Source organism: Clarias gariepinus, chromosome 28, assembly GCF_024256425.1.
Source record: "Clarias gariepinus isolate MV-2021 ecotype Netherlands chromosome 28, CGAR_prim_01v2, whole genome shotgun sequence".
NCBI lineage: Eukaryota > Metazoa > Chordata > Actinopteri > Siluriformes > Clariidae > Clarias > Clarias gariepinus.
In genome coordinates this window covers 11,634,193-11,653,060 of record NC_071127.1, presented here as the reverse complement: position 1 = coordinate 11,653,060, position 18,868 = coordinate 11,634,193, and the positions used below count along the sequence as shown (strand labels likewise).

At 37.4% G+C, this 18,868-nt stretch overlaps 1 protein-coding gene across 3 annotated transcripts in view; it reads right to left on the bottom strand.

Moving 5' to 3' along the window:
• The window catches only part of phf14 (PHD finger protein 14), a 104,514-nt gene that overhangs the window by 63,014 nt on the left and 22,632 nt on the right, over window positions 1-18,868 (bottom strand). For all 3 annotated transcript variants that reach the window (XM_053490099.1, XM_053490100.1, XM_053490101.1), the window contains exons 5-10: window positions 18,150-18,309; window positions 14,472-14,583; window positions 12,413-12,550; window positions 8,126-8,320; window positions 7,584-7,854; window positions 5,783-5,889 (exon numbers count right to left, since the gene is read on the bottom strand). In XM_053490099.1, coding sequence (XP_053346074.1) covers window positions 5,783-5,889; window positions 7,584-7,854; window positions 8,126-8,320; window positions 12,413-12,550; window positions 14,472-14,583; window positions 18,150-18,309 — 983 coding nt within the window. The remainder of the gene's footprint in view (window positions 1-5,782; window positions 5,890-7,583; window positions 7,855-8,125; window positions 8,321-12,412; window positions 12,551-14,471; window positions 14,584-18,149; window positions 18,310-18,868) is intronic.

Here is an 18,868-nt window from a genome sequence, read left to right as displayed (position 1 = left end):
ACGTGTAACAACACCTGCACAGGATCGGTACATCCGAATATCACACCTGCGTGACAGGTACAGGATGGCCACAACAACTGCCCGAGTCACACCAGGAACACACAATCCCTCCATCAGTGCTCAGACTGTCCGCAATAGGCAGTCCATGAGGAGGAGATGCACTGCAGTACTTCAAGCAGCTGGTGGCCACACCAGATACTGACTGGTACTTTTGATTTTGAGCCTACCTTCATTCAGGGACACATTGTGAAACATTTTTAGTTTATGTCTTATGGTGTTGACTCTTTTAGTGTTCATACAAATATTTACACATTAGGTTTACTGAAAGTAAAAACAGTTGAAAGTCAGAGGACGTTTCTTTTTTTGCTAAGTATGTATGTGTGTGTGTGTGTGTGTGTATATATATATATATCTTTGAACAGGCATCTTTGAACTAGTGTTATTCAAAAAATAAAAATGTGTAATAGATTTTTTTTTCCCAAGCAAGTGAAATATAAAATAAATAGGCAAACGAAAGTTTGTGTACCCCATTTAAAATTCCTGAATAGTTAATAGTTGAAATTGAAGATGAAACATTTCTTAGGGATTAGATTTTAAGGATTGACAAATAATATATATTTTTTTAATTGTAAAATATAATAGTTATAATAATGTTTGGACACCCTGCATGGTCAATGCTTACGCACCACCCACTTTGGCAAGCATCCCAGCATCTAAACACTTTTTCAAAGTAAGCGCCTTGCCAGAAACTTCATCTTGCACCTCTTGTGGATTTTGATCCGTCTATAATCATTATCCTTTGTGTTTATCCTCAACTTTCAGTTCTGATCACTGCAGACCAGGAACAACCCCCGAGAGCTGCACTTTTGGTCGTTTGGCTCATGTCAAAGTAGCTACTGTACAGTTACGGTATCTCGTTACAATACCACCTGGATGTGGTGAAGATATATTAGATAGTAAGTTAACGTTTCATCTCTGAAGTTGAGGTGTTTATGTTGGAAGCAGATAAAAAAGGGTTATTCGTCTGGATTTGAGCGACTCTGACAAAGGCTATATTGTGATGGCTAGACGACTAAAAGTCCAAAATATTTTAGAGACAAAAGTGAATCCTTCATATCAATGAAAAAAAAAAAAAATGCAAAACTTCACATAGACACTATGATGCACTGAAAACCTTGACACTGCACTGCAGTGGTCATTAGACTAAAAATTACACTAAAGCGAAAATAAACCAAAAGAAATGGGATCGAAGCAAACAAAAAAATCGATGGCATTTTACTTTTCCGGCATACGTTACATCATTTACACAGACGCACGCACACGCGCACGCCCTGCCACACATCCGCGGCCGTGGCATTTGAGTGTGTGAAGGCCACTCAGACCTCCAGACGGTAGATAAGCGTCAGGCAGGCGTGTGATAGAGAGGATGATGAGAGGGAACAGTGGAGAGGTGAAGTTATTATGGGAGTGTGAATCTAAACCACAGAATGCTGCCTCTTATCTACGGCTCTGTGTGAAGAGGAGACGCACGCTAACATTTAAAAATCCTCTCACGCTAACCACAGACTCTTCTTTGGCTCATAACGCTGGCAGTCAAGTGTTTTGAAAGTTACACCGCTGTTTGAGGAGTGGATGTAATCAAACGTGGGCCCTGTTTCCCATGTTATCTTGAGTATGTGCATTTGTGTGTTAATGCTTTCGCTCAAATACCGCTCAGATAATGCATTTTTTTTTTTGGCCTTTAAATAAAAGATTTATTTCACTCCTCGTGCACATGTTCTAGTTTAGTGTCTGCGTAAATGAGCTACTACTGAGCCACGCCCCCGGAAACTGGGGAGGGCCTTTCTTATATGAGGTCACAATAGGGGAAAAGTCAAACTGCTTCAAATTGGCTTGAGGGTTTATTTTTCTCATGTTTTTAGTCTGTAAACTCACAATGGAGAATGTAATTTTTCCATCTACTAATTTTGGTTTATTGCAGAAAATTTAAGCACATTTTTTTTTTTACTTTTATTGTTTGTAAAACAAGATCACTTCTGTTTTACATAATTAAAATCGCTATTTTTTAAAGACAAAAAACTGACACTTTTCTTAAACGTGATCTAAAACTTCACAAAAAAAAAATCACCTTATCTTTAATTTTAAATTTCATTTGCTTACTGTGAATGAGCGGTTACTATAGAAACAATTAAACATTACAACAAATGCATTATTAAAGCATATTGCCAAAGTCACACTAGTAATTGATTCATACATAAATCATGAACAGGGACAATGTCCTCCATGTCTGACACGCTTATCTTCCCGAAGAGTGTGAAGATGTTCATTTAGTCCCCAATAGAGATTCCTCTCTGTCTTCTTGCAAGGCCAGCTTCTCTTAAAGTAACCTAAGACGGGCAATTAGCAAACCGACGCTTCATTATTAACTCCTAATAGGCATTGTATTAGATAGAAAGACTGAATGCAACATTAAACTTTTAGTCCCTTTCTCATCTGGGCGCTTGGACCTCTGCAAGGATGCCCTTACATTTACCTTTTTTTTTTTCCTCCCCTCAGTGCATATTTTAACACAAAACGCAATGAGATGCATCCAAAATGCAGTTATTCTGAAAAAGCCAAGATTTCGTTATGGACAAAAAAAAAAGGGCAAACCTGTTAATTACTGAATTTAGGTGTTTCAATCAAGCCCCGTGTGGACAGCCATCCAAGAAGATTTCAAGCTGTTATAGCTGCAGAAGGGGGACCAACTCCATATTGACGTACATGTGTTCGGATACAAAGCCATTGCAAGTTTGATCAAATACTTTTGTCCATATAGTGTACCTTGTGTTGAAGCGTGATGAAGCCTCAGAGCTAAAGCTACTTCGAATGTGAACAACCTTCTCATCTTCATAGTTACACCAATCTTATCACCACGGTGCTCCTGAACTCTTAAATGTGATTGGTTAAACAGCAGCTCTTTGACTTTAAAGCGAGTTATATCGATGCACTTGTATTAAGATTCTATTTTACTTATTTATTTGTTTTAATGTTTAAAGCTGCTATAATGTAAGTGATAACAAGAACCAATGTGTCTTGCAGATGTTCCGCAACATTAAATACACCTACACACACTTAGTGCTGGGCGATAAATTAAACATTTTACCTCGATTATAATTAATGAAGGATTTTTTTTTTTCCCTCATAAGGTTTATACTACAAGTACGTTCAGCTATTAAAGACCGGATGGGGTGGAGTCATGTGACTCCATATGCGGTAGTATGTTTTTAAGGGGATGGTAAATAAACAGACACAGTAGAGAAAGTATTAATAAAATTAACAATAAATGCATTAATTCATTAATAACGTGCAAGATTGCGTCGATTGAAGGTTTTGAATGTCAGTCCCAATTAGCACTGGATTAATTTCACAGCCCTAACGAGTATCATTAAAAAGCATGACATGCCAACCATTAACTATATAAAAGAAATAAGCTTCTTTATTATATGAAATCATGGGAAAATGAATCAACGTCAGGGCGGTAACAGTACCTCAGCCCATATCGCAGAGTCTTTTATTATTTTCCTACGACACATTGCCCTGGCTTGTTTTATTCCTTCCGTATTCCTAATAATAAATAAATCTAACCAAGGGCAAGCTATGCTCGTCTGAAAGTCTTCTGAAACCAGCAAAGCCTGCTAAGATTGTTGTTAGTCCTAAAGTGATATCAAGCGAGCCTCAGTTTTCATACATCCTTTTTCCAAATGCATTTTCTGGAGAAAAGAAAACACCAAGTGTGAAAATAACGGCGTAATAAGGTACTGTGGATGTGTTTTTCTCTTAAAGTCACAGAATGCAGAACCAACACACTTAAGAAATCAAAAAGGCGACACTATATAGAGTAGAACACCGATGTGTTGAGGCTGTATTATTCTCTGAGCAAACTATCCAAGTGTTCCTTTGAATTTTTAAAGAAGTGTGGGGAGAAAAGAAATAGATAAATATCTAGACAACATCATTCTCAACTATTATTCTACAAACTTTAATTATTACAAATACAATTAAAATTATTTTACTTGTTTTTTTGTATCCAAATACTATACACTCACTTGTCATCTATCTCACTCACTCGTCATCTATGCCGCTTTATCTTGTATACAGGATTGCACCAGGCTAAAGACTATACCGGGGGACTTAAGGCACGAGGCGTGATACACCCTCGACAGGGTGCCAATTCATTGCAAGGCCCAAACGCTCATTCATTAATACACTACGAGCTATTTGGGAGCACCAATTAGCCTAATCTGCATGTCTCTGGACTGTGGGAGAAAACCGGAGTACACAGAAGAAACCCACCAAGTACGGAGAAACTCCTTGCACACAGTCACTGAGGCTGGAATCGAACCCGAACCCTGGAGGTGCAAGGTGACAGTGATAACCACTAAGCCACCGTACCAACCCCAAAAAGTATTAATTGTATGAAAATTACATTCCCCCCCAAAAAATTCTAATTTCCAAGGGGTAGGGGTAGCTCAGTGGTTAAGGCATTGGACTATGGTTCGGAAGATCCCAGGTTCAAACCCCACAACCACCAAGTTGCCACTGTTGGGCCCTTGAGCAAGGCCCTTAACCCTCAACTGCTCAGATGTGTAATAAGATAAAAATGTAAGTCGCTCTGGATAAGAGCGTCTGCCAAAATGCCTAAATGTAAATGTAATTTTGGAATGAAAAAAAATTTTTACGTTACCGTGAAGTGCACGGTTTGAAGGTGATAACGCGCTTAATAAGTAGATTTTAACTACACACTCATAAGCGTGTTAAAAAAAAATTACAGCGCCATCTGTTGAATGAATTTTGAGATGAAGTGATTGTTTTTCAAGGTTGTTTTTTTTTTATGATAAAAGTGTCTTCCGTTTAAATTTCAAAGTTTCATATCTTCTCTGCCTGTGGGCCAATTGTGATGAAACAAAGCCTATATGTTACCTCAAGCTCGGCTAAATATAATGTGAAAACCCCAGTAAAATTAGTTTAATAGTTTTTACGTGATGCATGCACAAATAAACAGACAAAAATTCAGAAAACCATTATGATGTGTTCTATTACTATCTTAATTCCCCACATTTTTTTTTGCAAATATCTTTAAAGTACAGACTTAACTTAACATTTTATTATATGTATGGATAATAATAATAATAATAATAATAATAATAATAATAATTGTTTCCCGGTGCCGGGCTGAAGCTCGAACTTGCTACCTCATGATCACAAGTCAAGCACCAATCAGTAGGCCACCACGCCTAAGTATCTGTGTATTTTATAATTACTTATAATGCTTGGTACCTGTATAGAAGATATCTAAAAATGTTATAAATGAGACACGGGACTTGTCAAGTCCCACTTATTTTTATACATATTTTCCTCTGAGTTCCATTGATTTTCTCATAGTATCAAGTACAGAAGGCTATTAACTCTAAACATGGGCTCTTTTACAATCCCAGTTATTCCTAATTATGATACTTGCTCAATCAGAAGCTTCTAAAAGTGATTACATTACATCATGTTTTGAAATCTTCCAGACTGTTCGGTTAGTTAATTACACATGTACATGTTTTAACAACCAATAGAATCTTTAATAACTAATGTAAACGCTGTCCAGTGGGAGAGTGAGCCAGGGAGCAATCGTTCCTAATGTGGACAAATCATTCATGCCTAATGTGAAAACGCCCCAGGATTTAATACCTGCTAAACTTTTTGTCCCACCTGACTATTCTGAATCAGGTAATTAATCAACTTTAATTTTTACCTTGTTGTACTCTACATGCAGCTTCTCCTGCTCGCTCTCCAGCTTGTCTTTCAGGTTCTTCTGCTCCAAGATGTTGTCCTGGATTTGGATCATCCTCATGTTCCGCTCTGAATACCAATAGACACACATGGATCAATACAGTGATGGTTATCTACTTACGATAAAGAAAAGAAATGCACATCAGGGGAAGAGGAGAGAGAGAGAGAGACAAGGAAGAGAGAGTGCTGATGGAGGAGAGGCCTCCTGCTGAAGCCTAATCGAGTGTGTGCCCAAGGTTACACCGGCACATCTGCTCTTAGCATCGCTTGTTTGGAGGGCAAGTGCCTCTCTGCGAGACGACATACCGAGCGGAATGCCTGTCTGGCACTGTCTCTCACATTCCGCCTGCTGTTTTTCACTGAGGGATGGATGTTATGACTGATATATGATATCTCGCCGCGGTTGTCAGTACGCGTTTTAGTACTTTTAAATTAGCGAAGCGACTGCGTTAGTCAGAAGCGAGTCGAATTTCTACACAACAAGCTTCGTTACGTTAACCAACATCAGCACACTAACGGGACTGGAATGATAACAGTTAGCAATTTGGGGGTTTGTAATGATTTTTTTAAATAATCGAAAGCATGTAATTCTTAATTCTTCGCAACACAATTGAGAAAACTGTGTGGAACACTTGTATATTAACTAAACGATTTCGGATTATTACTATTCAATGATCTATTAATTACACACAATAACACTAAGAGCTGCGATCCGATAAAAGTTTGATTAATTTTCTAAAACAGCAGCTTGTGCAGAAATTCCAAGGTTTATATGAACGTCCTCTTTCTAATACAGTGCTGTGAAAAAGTATTTGCCCCCTTCCTGATTTATTACCTCATTCTCATTCATTATCATCATCCTAATTATATATACCGCTTTTATCATATATACAGAAGTCTTAGGACACGAGGCGGGGTACGCCCCGGACGGGGTGCCAATGCACCACAGGGCTAACTCACACACATTAACACACTACGGGCAATTTGTGGACATCAATTAGCCTAACCTGCATGTCTTTGACTGTGGAAGGAAGCCGGATTACCTTGAGGAAACCCACCAAGCACGGGGAGAACATGCACACAGAGGCGGGACTCGAACCCAGAACATGGCGGTGCAAGGCGACAGTGTTAACCACTACGCCACCGTGCCATCTGGTTCAAATCTTTAAATGATGATTTTAATTAATTAAGGAAAAAAAAAAAAAAGTAAAAACTTTAATGGCCCCTACAAAGTAATGGCCCCCTAAACCTAATAACTGGTTGTTGTTTTTGAGCTAACCAGGGGTGGAATTGCTTGTGTGTTTTATGGAGTGATATATATAGAATATATAGACTTTCACATGGAGAGATGTGTGTGTATATATAGAAGACTTCCATTACATAACAGTAAATGGGTAAATAAATAAATAAATAAATAAATAAATAAATAAATACAGCAAGTTACTGTTTAATAAACAGAAAATTAGAACAATCTGCAAATTGTTTTCTTATAAACAAAAGTGCAAAACACTTAGGGTTGTGCTGTTCCTGAAAAACTATCAACTTTTAGCGTTATATATTAAACTAGCTGGCATAAGTAATAATCTAGTTATTAATTTATTGAGTATTAATATAGCTGTTAAAAATGAGAATTACTAACAATGTGTACTAATTAGATGCTGGTTCAAGTACAACAGTCTAACTCTGTACTATTAATAATCAAATCATGCCTCATCATCATCATGATCATCATCATCTAATAACTGTTCACTGTAAACACATACCGAGGTAGTAGTTGACGAAATCAGCAGTGAGTGCAGGCTGTTTGTGTTTCCGGCGTCCGTCCAGGCTGGCGCTGGCGTCTGCAGTGTCGGTGGCGAACACGTCCGTGCTGATGCCCATCAGCTCGGCTTTACGCAGGAGCTTTCGCACGGCCGAGGCGCTGGAGGTGAGTGGCCGCGGGAGCTTCTCGCGTGGCACCCACGCTTGAGGACGTGCGTTCCGGGACACTTCTGCCTTCGCCCGGTACTGCTGCAGCCGTGCGCTGATCCTAGCCTGGCATCATGGAAAGGAAAAAAACAGACAATATACAGTATACACGTCTGAAAAAAAACTATTACTGTAAATTCTAAAATCTAAATTCTAACATTGTTATTGGTGTCTTATTTTCATGCAATTACTTCAGTAGTAATGTTATTGCTACAATATTATAACATTTTCTGATCCAAGAAAGAGACATGAAGTCAGTGAATTCTTAAACAAGCAAATACAGCAAATCATGAGTTTTATGATTGTGTCAGAAAAAAAAATGCAGTGGAGCAAATACCTTTACTGAAAGACTGTTAAGCTCAAAAGCATTGAAAACATAGGAGACCTGGGCTTCGGGAGTCAGCTGCTTTTCTCGCTCATGCAGTGACATTTTGCAGTAGGACTGGAGAGCCAGGTAGTTCTTCCTCTTCCACTTCCTGTCGAAGCGGTCGGCGTGCTGCTTACAGTAAGCGAAAAACGGGTCGGCTATGTCCTGGAGACAAAAGTGAACGGGTGAGCACACAGTAATGCAATTACTTAATAGGAAAGATTGCCTTTTGTGAGTTAGGGTAGTTTTAATATTTTATTGATAAAGCATAGGGTTATGTGTCCTGCTCGTCTGATGGAGGAACCGACAGGCCACTTAAACAAAAAAATAGGTATTGGAAATAAAGTAAGCAAAAGACATTTAAATATGCAAGTAGACTATTAAACAAACACTGTACGCATACAAGTATGTTATTAACTAAATTAAAAGGTAAAAGTATTTAATATTTTAGGGAAGCAAACAAGCTGAATTAACAAGTAAATTTACTTGCATACATACACACAATTGCTTATCATCAATTAAATTTAGTTAAATTTATTAATTAATAATTCTTTACTTATGCATTTACCATGTTTATTTAGGTATTTGTTTATTTAAGTGTTTATTATTATTTACTTATTAACATATGTACTTATTAACAAATGTACTTTTGTAATTATGTATTGATCTATTATTAAATTTATTATTTTTAACAATATTTACATTATTTATGTTCATTTACTTGTATGTAAATTTGCTTATTTACTTACACATATGCTTTTTATTTATTGCATAAAGATTGAACATTACTAAAATAAAAGAAATGGTAAACAAGTAATATTTACAATTTTTTTCATTAATTTTATGTTATGTCTTAAACGATATTTACCATTAAATCAGACAATTTAAACAATGTATTACTTTTAATAAAAACACAACAAATAAAAATACAGATATTAATGATGAACGGTATAAACAGTTTTCGTAAGTGCACTCAGAAATAGGACGCTACTGCACATATAACCTTATCAAAAAAATAAGCCAGACTTCAGTGAGCTCTGTTTCTAATCATATCTGCAGCCTGACTTGAAGGGCACGGAGAAGCGTGTAATGCAGGGTTAGGAATTTTAAAAGCACACTCTCTAACATTTGAAGTATTACGTGTCCTATCCTATTCCCAGATATTGTTCCAACACGACTATTTCTCCAGATTTCTTTTTTCTCGCGTCCTCCAATTCTGCCAGGCCTGATAATTCTAATGTATAGTTTCATTACTGGGGTTGAGATAGGAATATCTCAGCCATCCTAGCGGCTGGGGTAATGACATCCTGAGTTCTAGACTGGCGTCTGCGTCCGTGCAGATAACTGGTGACGAATACTCCATGACAACAGGCCTGTAAATTTCCGCACTTTAAAGGCTGAGAGCATTTTAGTGCGGATGTGAACTTTTGAGCCGCACAAAGCGAGCGCGGAGGAACCATCCGAGGACAATATGAGCTGATTCATGTCTTAGCTCATAGACAGGGGACATTTTCTCCTCTGAGATTCCACACACACTCGGAAATACTCCCCTGAGGGTGCAGGATGAGCTGCCATTTTGTAGCGGCGCGCGCCTTGAGGAATCGTTTAAGCTTAAGGCATCTTGCTGGATGCTATCAGCGCGCTTACCTTTTGATACGGGGGCCTTTCGCACAGCTGACTGGATTAAGTGGATTGTGGCAAGTAGGCACTTTGCCCAAGTGTTTATCAGCACACGACGTCACCTTTAACACCGGGACTCTCAGATATGGGCTTCAAATTTCATCTATGAGCTTGATGGGCTGTGACTATACTCAGCCTGAATTTTTTTTTTTCCCTTTGATCCTTTGTCAGAGCTATTCTACTGTAGTTCACAAACAAGTAGATTACCAGGAATCAGAACAACACTTTATTAACTAAAACCTAGAACTGTAAGCAGTTTAATAAGTAAAGAACACATTGTTATTATTTGTTATATGATTATATATTATTATTATATAAAATATATTATTTGTGAATATACTGTGTATAAATATAATTTATATCCATAAATGTTAAATAAGCGTCTTCTAAAGCTTTATACATGCATGCACGTATGTGTGATACTCAGCTAGCCGGCTAATGAGGTCTGTAAGTTAGCTAGTTAGTTTTTGTTAATTTATGTTCTATGTGTTAAGTTTCTTAAAGAGAATCATTACTGGTGATGAAACACGGAATCATCACTACGAGTCTGAAAGTAAACAGAAGAGTACGGAACGGAAACGTCCTCAATCAATGACTGGGAAAAAGTTCAAAAGTCGACCATCAGCTGGAAAATTTATCAAGGGCCGGAAGTATTGGAACACTATCAGGAAAAAGGTTCAACAATTAACGGCGCTCGATACAGTGAGACGCTTATTAAAGGGCTGAAGCCTAAACTTCGATTAAATGCAGACGGCTGATATCCTTGTATGACTTCATTTAAGCAAAAACTTCCAGTTTGAGATGTTAAAGCATCCTCGTTATATTCCTGATCTCGCTCCATCTTACTTTAACTCCTTGTGTTTAGTCCCCTATAAGCAGTCCTATTAGGACGAAGATTCACTTCTGATGAATTCATTGCTTGCAGCTCAGCCTTAAATATTATACAAGTATGCATTTGTATTTTCTTACAGTTAATTAAAAGTAAATTCTTTATTCAGTGTGTTGATCATTTTTGACTCACCCTTGTGTGCGTGTGTGTGTGTGTGTGTGTGTGTGTGTGTGTACTGTTATAACACAAATTGTACAACAGCATTTTCTTTTCTATTCTGGTTATTCTTGGCGATATCACATAATTTGCTGATGACAGTGAGCATTCCTGCGCTGGTGTTTAATTTTATTTTATTTTTTTCAGTCATGCCTAGATGACTGGACTGAAGCAGGGCATGATCTCCCCCGGCACGAAGCAAGCTTTAGAATGATGAAAGACTCAGAACAGCTTAGGGCTGCTTTTATTAGCCTCCACACACAGACAGCAAACACAGCTACCCTACCTGGCTTTACGAGAGGAGGAGGTAGGTTTATGGTTGGTCGAAGACAAAAAAAAGAAGAAAAAAAAGCTGATAAACGACATCAAAAAGACTGGAGGGAATAGAAAAAAATTAATAGTAAAATAGTAGATATACAGTAGAGTAGGTAAAGAGATTCAGTTGATGTTTACTTTAATGCTTATTGATAAGGAAGTTCAAATGAGAATTTCCAGACTGATAAGCCTAAGAAATGCTACATCAACTCAAAAAAGCTTTCTATATATCCATGGAAAACAGAAAGAAAGGTTTCCCAGAACACACCCCATGTTAAAGCTTAAGACATACATATGACTACAGTTGGCACACGATCACTCACCTCAACTGGACAGCTGGAACAACATTGATTGTGAACATCGTTCCTAATATAGTGGCTAGGTTTAATAAATAATAAATAAAGTGCACATTTCAGATGGAAACAAAAAACCTAATGTCCGCTCCTGGGATGTGCATAAAAACAGAAAAGAGCGAGTGTGACAAAGTTACCAGAAGAACTTATATTCTCCAGCAAGCTCAGTAAAACCTAACAGCTGTTTTCTTATAAAACTGCACAAATCTGTGTCTAAAACTCCTGGTTTAAACAATGTTTTTTCATTTTTCAAATATTGACTGTTTATTTTATTCCTCTTTATTGCTCTTTATATAAGTTTCTTTTATGCAGAAATGTTTTCAAAAGCATCTTTTGCTCATATTTTTGGTTGTGCTTAAGACCTTTGCATAGAACTATAAGTAAAACAGCTGTTAGGTTTTACTGAGCTTGCTGGAGAATGTGTGTGTGTATAATGCGCTTCCCTTTTTACCCTGACGCACTCATCACTTTGGTGTAGGGTCAGTCTGACCTCGTCAGATCACATGACTTTTTTTTTTAATTATTATTCCAAAGTCCAATATATGCTTCCTAACAAATTTAAGAGCTTTTTTTCCTGATTAGTCTCACAAACGAGTGTTTTTTTTTTTTCATGGCTACAGAGCAAAAGTCCATTCATGATTTTTTTTTTGACCCCATTCCTTCCACAAATTTACAGGCTCAGCACTACAGGTTTTAATAATGTCTTAACCCAATTCCAGTCATTTCAATTACTTGAGGAATTAATAACTCAGTTATCAAAACAATGGTTAGCGGCAGCCTCACATGAAACCTAAGAAATATTCTGCTCTTCCTTCTTTTAGCGGTTTTATGTAATTCAACTGAAAGAGCGGACGCCGTGCTCACCTCTTCTGCAGCAGCCTCGGACAGAAGGCCTTCCCGCTGAGCGCATGTCACGTGGAAGTAGGAGCGACACATGCCCGCGTCGCAGCTGATACACACGCCGGTACGGGCGAAGCGGGCATCCTCGCAGAGACTGCACTCCTAACGCACACCACAATGCATATTTCATTAGCGGTTTGTTTATACAAATAGCAAAAGCCATCGATTTTAAAGATTTAACTAAAGCAGAGGTGTGTTATTGTCTGTTGGGTTATTTCATTAAAGACGGATAATAAATTATAATTACAAATATTATAACTCTGTCTGAAAAGATTACGCCTCATTTGGAAGCGTCAGTCACTCTACTCCGCATGATGGTTCTGTATTAGAAGCCGAGTATGAAAATTCTTCGAACCTCATTATAAAATATCCACATCCATTTTCATTACATAAACCCATTACAGATAAAGCTGGACACACAGACTCTGAAAGCTCATTCGACTTTGTCAGCACATGACGCAACGCAAGGTCACGCTTCCAGAAAGCTGAGAATGTGTCGATCGCGAGAGCTCGGGAATTAAAATAATAATAGGCTTTTTCAACAGCAATTCCCTTTCAAATGTAAAGAACAAACCATTAAAGGACGACTTTAAAGTGCTTTTAAAAGTAATTTTGCTCAGCAGTATAACGCCGTCTTCTGACTTCCGTGACCCTAAAATTTGCTTTCAGGTAAAGTAAATGTCAAATGCTTCAAATACTTTGGATAAATGTTCAGACAGTAGTAATGGCACTGCTCAAGAACTTTTATGAGTTTATGAAATGGATGGCTTGATTAAGAGGATGTTATTGTGTACCACTTTAGTTTATTGGCATCTCGAACTTAAAAGGATCCTAGCTGATAAAGCATAGACTACCTAATTAATAATCATTCCAATAATCCTATTATTCCTTCAATAAAAACTTTTTTTTGTCTCCCTTTTTTATTTTTCTTTGGACGAGAAGACAGTTTTTTTTCTTTTAAACAAATAAAAAATTAAATCAAAGCATAATCCGTAATATATATATATATTTTTTTTCTGCATCCATTTCAATATACTCACATGTTATGAAGCACCTGCCAGAAAGACTATATACACTCCACTGCTAAGCAGACCTAGCTAATAGCTACCTTCAAAAGACATTTTTATTATGTAAATCTGCTTCTGCCTTCTAAGCCCACACTTACTAAAAACAGATTCAGTACTGACTGTAATTTTCTCACACGTTGAACAGCATGCTTTAATCAATTTTCTGAATGTCCACGTGTCATGATGAAACAAATATAATCCTTGTCGATTCCGGTGGTAATCAGATGCAGAATGTATTTTGCTTTTAAATGCGAGAAACATATTCCAGCTCAGGAACAACTACCAGGCAGAACTTTGGACACATTCTAATGTGGTCCATGGTCTTTCTTAATTTTCATAAGTCATACAAAATATACACCGTCAGTCGCTAGCTCTACCAGTCGCGGTTCATAATTTCTGCCAGACGCGGAAGGATTTGTGTTGGCAGAGCAAAATAACTAACAAAATCTGATTTATAATAAATCTGATCGATAAAAAACTAATTATTATTTGTTTAATAAATAAACAAATCTGATTGATAATAAATGGATGCGCCCTTATGCCTTCAACTGCATCATGGCTGCGCTGATATCCATCACAACAGCACTTGCCCTTATATGATTTAGCTTACATTCTCTCCCCCTAACATCACTTTCAGTAGCAATTTATTGTTGCACATGTAATTTCCATGTGCGTTAAGCCAAATTCCAGCAAACGGAAAATATTAAACACTTGCAGGAAGCTGATGTTCTTTGATGACTTGTGACTGCAGCCGCTCAATAATTCAGGAGTTTTGTACCTGAGCGTCCACCAATAAAAACAGACTGCTAGAACATTGAGCTTCCAGCCTCCTAACACACAGTACGACCGAGTAACTGAGACATTGGCTATACTTTGATTTAAATTGAACCTCTCACTATTTAGTCTACATCTTAATCATATACAGTAGAAAATGTCAAAATCTCACCACTACTGACCTTTGCACCGTACTTGGTGTAGTTCATTTCTGTCAGCGTCACAGGCCGTAGCTTGTCGATGTCTCCGAACGCCACTCCTGGAACATAGAGCGCGCATACGACGTGCACCCACCTTTAAGCAGAACACGAGCACATAGCTCAAAGTTAGTAAGAATACTCAGCCTCTTGTTTACCGAGATGGGTAGTAACAGGTAAATTTACTTGAGTAACTTTTTGAAAAAAAAAAAAAAAAAAAAAAGTACTTCTGCACCGTACTTTTTACTTTTACATGAGTAAATTTGTGAAAAAGAAACGCTACTCTTACTCCGCTACATTCGGCTCCACTCGACTCGTTACTAGTGATGGGTTGTTCATGAACAATTCGTTTTATTTCTACTGGGCGTGCATGCGCAAATCATAGCAGAACCTCCGTAGGTTATATACAGAAAAAAAAGAAATGAGCGATTTTTTTTTTTTCTCAATGACTGTTCTACTCTGAGTCGTTCGTTCTTTTGTCACGTGACTCCCATAGACACAATGCAGTGCAACAGATTTAAAAGAACAAATGACTCAGACTAGAAGATATGAGAGGTGAGCTACTCATTCTGTTTATTATAATATGTCCTTAGCTGCACTGTTATATTTTCATTACTGGAACTATAGCCAAAATTTGTGCATGTAGACGTGTTGGGGGTCTGTTTATTGAAAACTTAACATTTTATTTTATTTTTAATCACAAGAACGAAATGACTTAAAAAAAAGTCAAGAACAAGATTCAAGGATTCGAGTCACTAGAATGATTCAAACTTCCCATCACTACTCGTTACTTTTCTAAACATTTATTCTACACATTAGATATTCGTTAATTATTGCCAGAGAAAGGCAGCCGGTGGATTTACCACGTGACTGTTTCACCAATCAGACGTAGCAACAATTATCACATGATTCCGTTTGACCAATCAGCTGGAAGAACAATAACCTCATGTGGTTAAATGACCACACACAAACGCGACATATAGTCGCGGAAAGGAAGAAAACATGTCGCAGTTAGTTTAGCTGTTTTATTTAATGTTGTAATCTTAAAATATATCATTGGCAAATAAAATAAAGGCTAAAAAATATAAGTTTCTTACATTATTTTACACGTTTTAATGGCACCTGAATATACAGTCTATCTTACACAGGAAGTAGTTTACACTGTTCAAATATAATGAAATTTGTGTTCCTTGTTCCTTAATTAACTATTTTGTAAAGATATTTAGTTTTATTTGATTCATTTTATTTGGAAATGTCAAGAATTTGTACATCATTTCATTTGTCTGGCTGCTTACACAATTTCTAAATAAAATAAATCGGACATTATGATGGAACATTGTCTTGAGTATCTTTTCACCGAATACTTTTTTTACTCTTACTTGAATAATATTTTGGATGACTACTTTTTACTTCTACTTTAAGTATTATCATTTTGAAGTACAGCTACTTTAACTTGAGTAAATTTTTTTGGCTACTCTACCCATCTCTGCTTTTTTACCAAACGAAGCCTTAAATAAATCACCTTCCTTTTTAATCAAATGGAAGTAAAATCAGAGTCTCTAGAGAAAGTCAGTGCTTTAAAACAGTCGGTAGATTTTCTGCGTTTTGATTTTAAGGACTATGTTTCTCGTTGATTATTTTCCTCCAACATCCTTTCCCGAAGTGATTCATTCAATAGCAGCAAACATATAGTGAAAAATAGTGACTATACAGTACATCGCAATGTGGTACGCGATTGAACCTCAGATGAGCTGTAACGGCCGTAGAGACAAATGAACTCTCTGGCTAACTTCGCTCCAGTCAACGTTCTCAGGATTATGAATCATCAATCGGCGGGTCAAAGAGACTCAGAAAACGACCATTTCTCTTGACGGGATTTTTAAATGCAGAAGCCGAAGGCCAATATAAAGATATCCATCTGTAGCGAGCATGCACTCCACACTTTAATTTGCTGTGTTTTTCATGCTCTAGTGAAGTAGCAAATTCAGGTGCAGGTGAGCTGAGGAAGCGCTATCCGTGATAACACAGCTCCAATCTCCTCACTCCACAATCTCTCTCTCTAAGCTCCTCACTCGGTCACTCTCTCTCTTTCTCTCTCGCGAGCTACCCTGCCACATCTCTTTCGCCATTCCGCATTACTCTGTAATAAACAACAAACCGTATTTCATCGAATGGCTAAATTTATTCAAAGGCTTATTCATTCGAAATGTAATTTATACACGTTGTTTCAAACGTACCCGCTCAGCCGAGACGCGTGCGCTATCTTTCTTATTAAGTTTCACTATGAGTTACAAACTAAGCTGCTAACGTAACTGTAGGTCATGGAACTTTATGGCCACCATTTACCAACATGCTGATGGGGACGCTTTGCGTAGGTACTTGCCCCCTTGAATTTTTTAACATTAGTTATGTTACAACACGGAAATAAAATGGCGTTAGTTGTTACTATATGTCGTGAATACACACAACACATCCCGTAGTATTATATAATGCTTAAGTACAATGCAGTTTATCCTCCTCCCAGTTAAGGTCTCTCCGTCCTTCCCCAGATCTGTCCATTCTCTGATGTCGTGCTCCCACCTCTCTTCTCCACCCTAGGATCGCTGCCCTGCAGGATGTTCTTTGCTTTGCAAGAGACATGTCCGTACCAATTAACCTTCCTCCTTTTAATGATGACGAGGAGGCCGATGGTTTGAGTGATCATCTGGCAGACCTCTACATCTGTGGACATATGTTCAATGTTCGAAGGCTTTCAGTAGCATTTCCATAGCTTGGATCTTCTCCTAGAGCTCAGCCCATATTTTGCATGCGTAGTGGGCACATAAATATCACTGAGCACAATGCTTCTGTCTTTCTGAATGCGTTTCAGCCGAATGAGCGCTGCTGGTGTCTGTGCCATCCTGTAGGGATGTGAATCACAATGGGGATTCTTCCAGTACGATATTATCACGGCACCTACAGTATGTGCTGATTTGATTCCTTTTTTTTTCGATCCTATAAATAATCACAATTTTATAAATATCCCTGTTTAATATTATTTTTTTTCTCGGATTTAATTACAATCCTAAAAAAAAAAACTTCACTAAAAAGCACCACCTGCAGGATTATAGAGGAACTGCAACATTTTACCACCTCAAATGGAGACACATAATGTAAAAAAAATAACAAAATAAAAATATAAATAATTAATGAATGAGCGAGACATGAATTGGCCACTACAAAGAATCATGATACATCACTAAATAGAGTATACAATTTTACTATTAAAATAAAAAATAAAATTAAAACCATTACCCGGAAAATCCCACAGTGAAGCGCGGTGGTGGTTGCACCACTAACGTTACAAATTTTAATGTGCACAAAAACAGTAGCTGTAGACATAACAAATTATGTGTTTATTATGGCTACATTACAGCTATATTACTAGCGAAATTATAAATCCTTTATGGAGGAACTCTGAAGTCCATGCAAGGCTGCCACTGTGGTAGGGAGGACTTTCCAGTTTTTCAGACTTTTAGGTTTAATATCATGATATCGTTTATCATCTAACATTATGTCACATATGTCTTATAGGTACAGATCTAATTCTATAAAGTGTAAAGCATTTCATGCATACTGCATGACATCATAGAAATGTTTACAAAGGAAATCTTAAAATCACACCTCCCAGCATCTGTCTCCTTGAAGATTCCATCCTGATTGGGGCAAAGCTCACAGCTGGGCATCACTCCGTTCTTACAGGCATCGCAAAACCACGGTTCTGTGGAGTTCTCCGAGGCCGAACTCATGATCGAGTCACTCTCGCCGTCAACCCCATAGCAGCCTGAGGAAAAATATTGTTAAGAGCAACAAATAAGTTTTGTAACCTGATTGCAAAATCCTTCCAAATAGTCTGAAACATTGCATCATTTTGTTTTCTGTATCAGTGCTGCGGAGGCACGAGTTGTATACGAATAAAACCCTGCAGCATCGACACGTTCTTCCCAATCTACAGAATTAATGGCATCACTGCGTATAATGCATGCATAATAGGAGTGTATAAAATAAACAACTGAAGAAAATATTCCGAAAAATAACAGAGTTAAGTTGAAAAAGATAAATTGAAGGATGAACAGATGTATAGACAGATGGATGAAAAAGAAAGAAAGAGATTGATTTTTAGCACCTCAAAAAGAAAATATACAAAATAAATGAAACTGTCAAATCTGTCAGACAGATGAATTACTAGCTATTTATCTTATTTATAGGAACACATGATGTAACTTTAAACACGAACTAAAAGAAATAACATAATAGATGGAGAGATAGATACAGATGTAGATAAGAATGTTATATACAGTACAAAGGTTTTATACACCCGTGTTTTTTTTTTCATTGAGTTA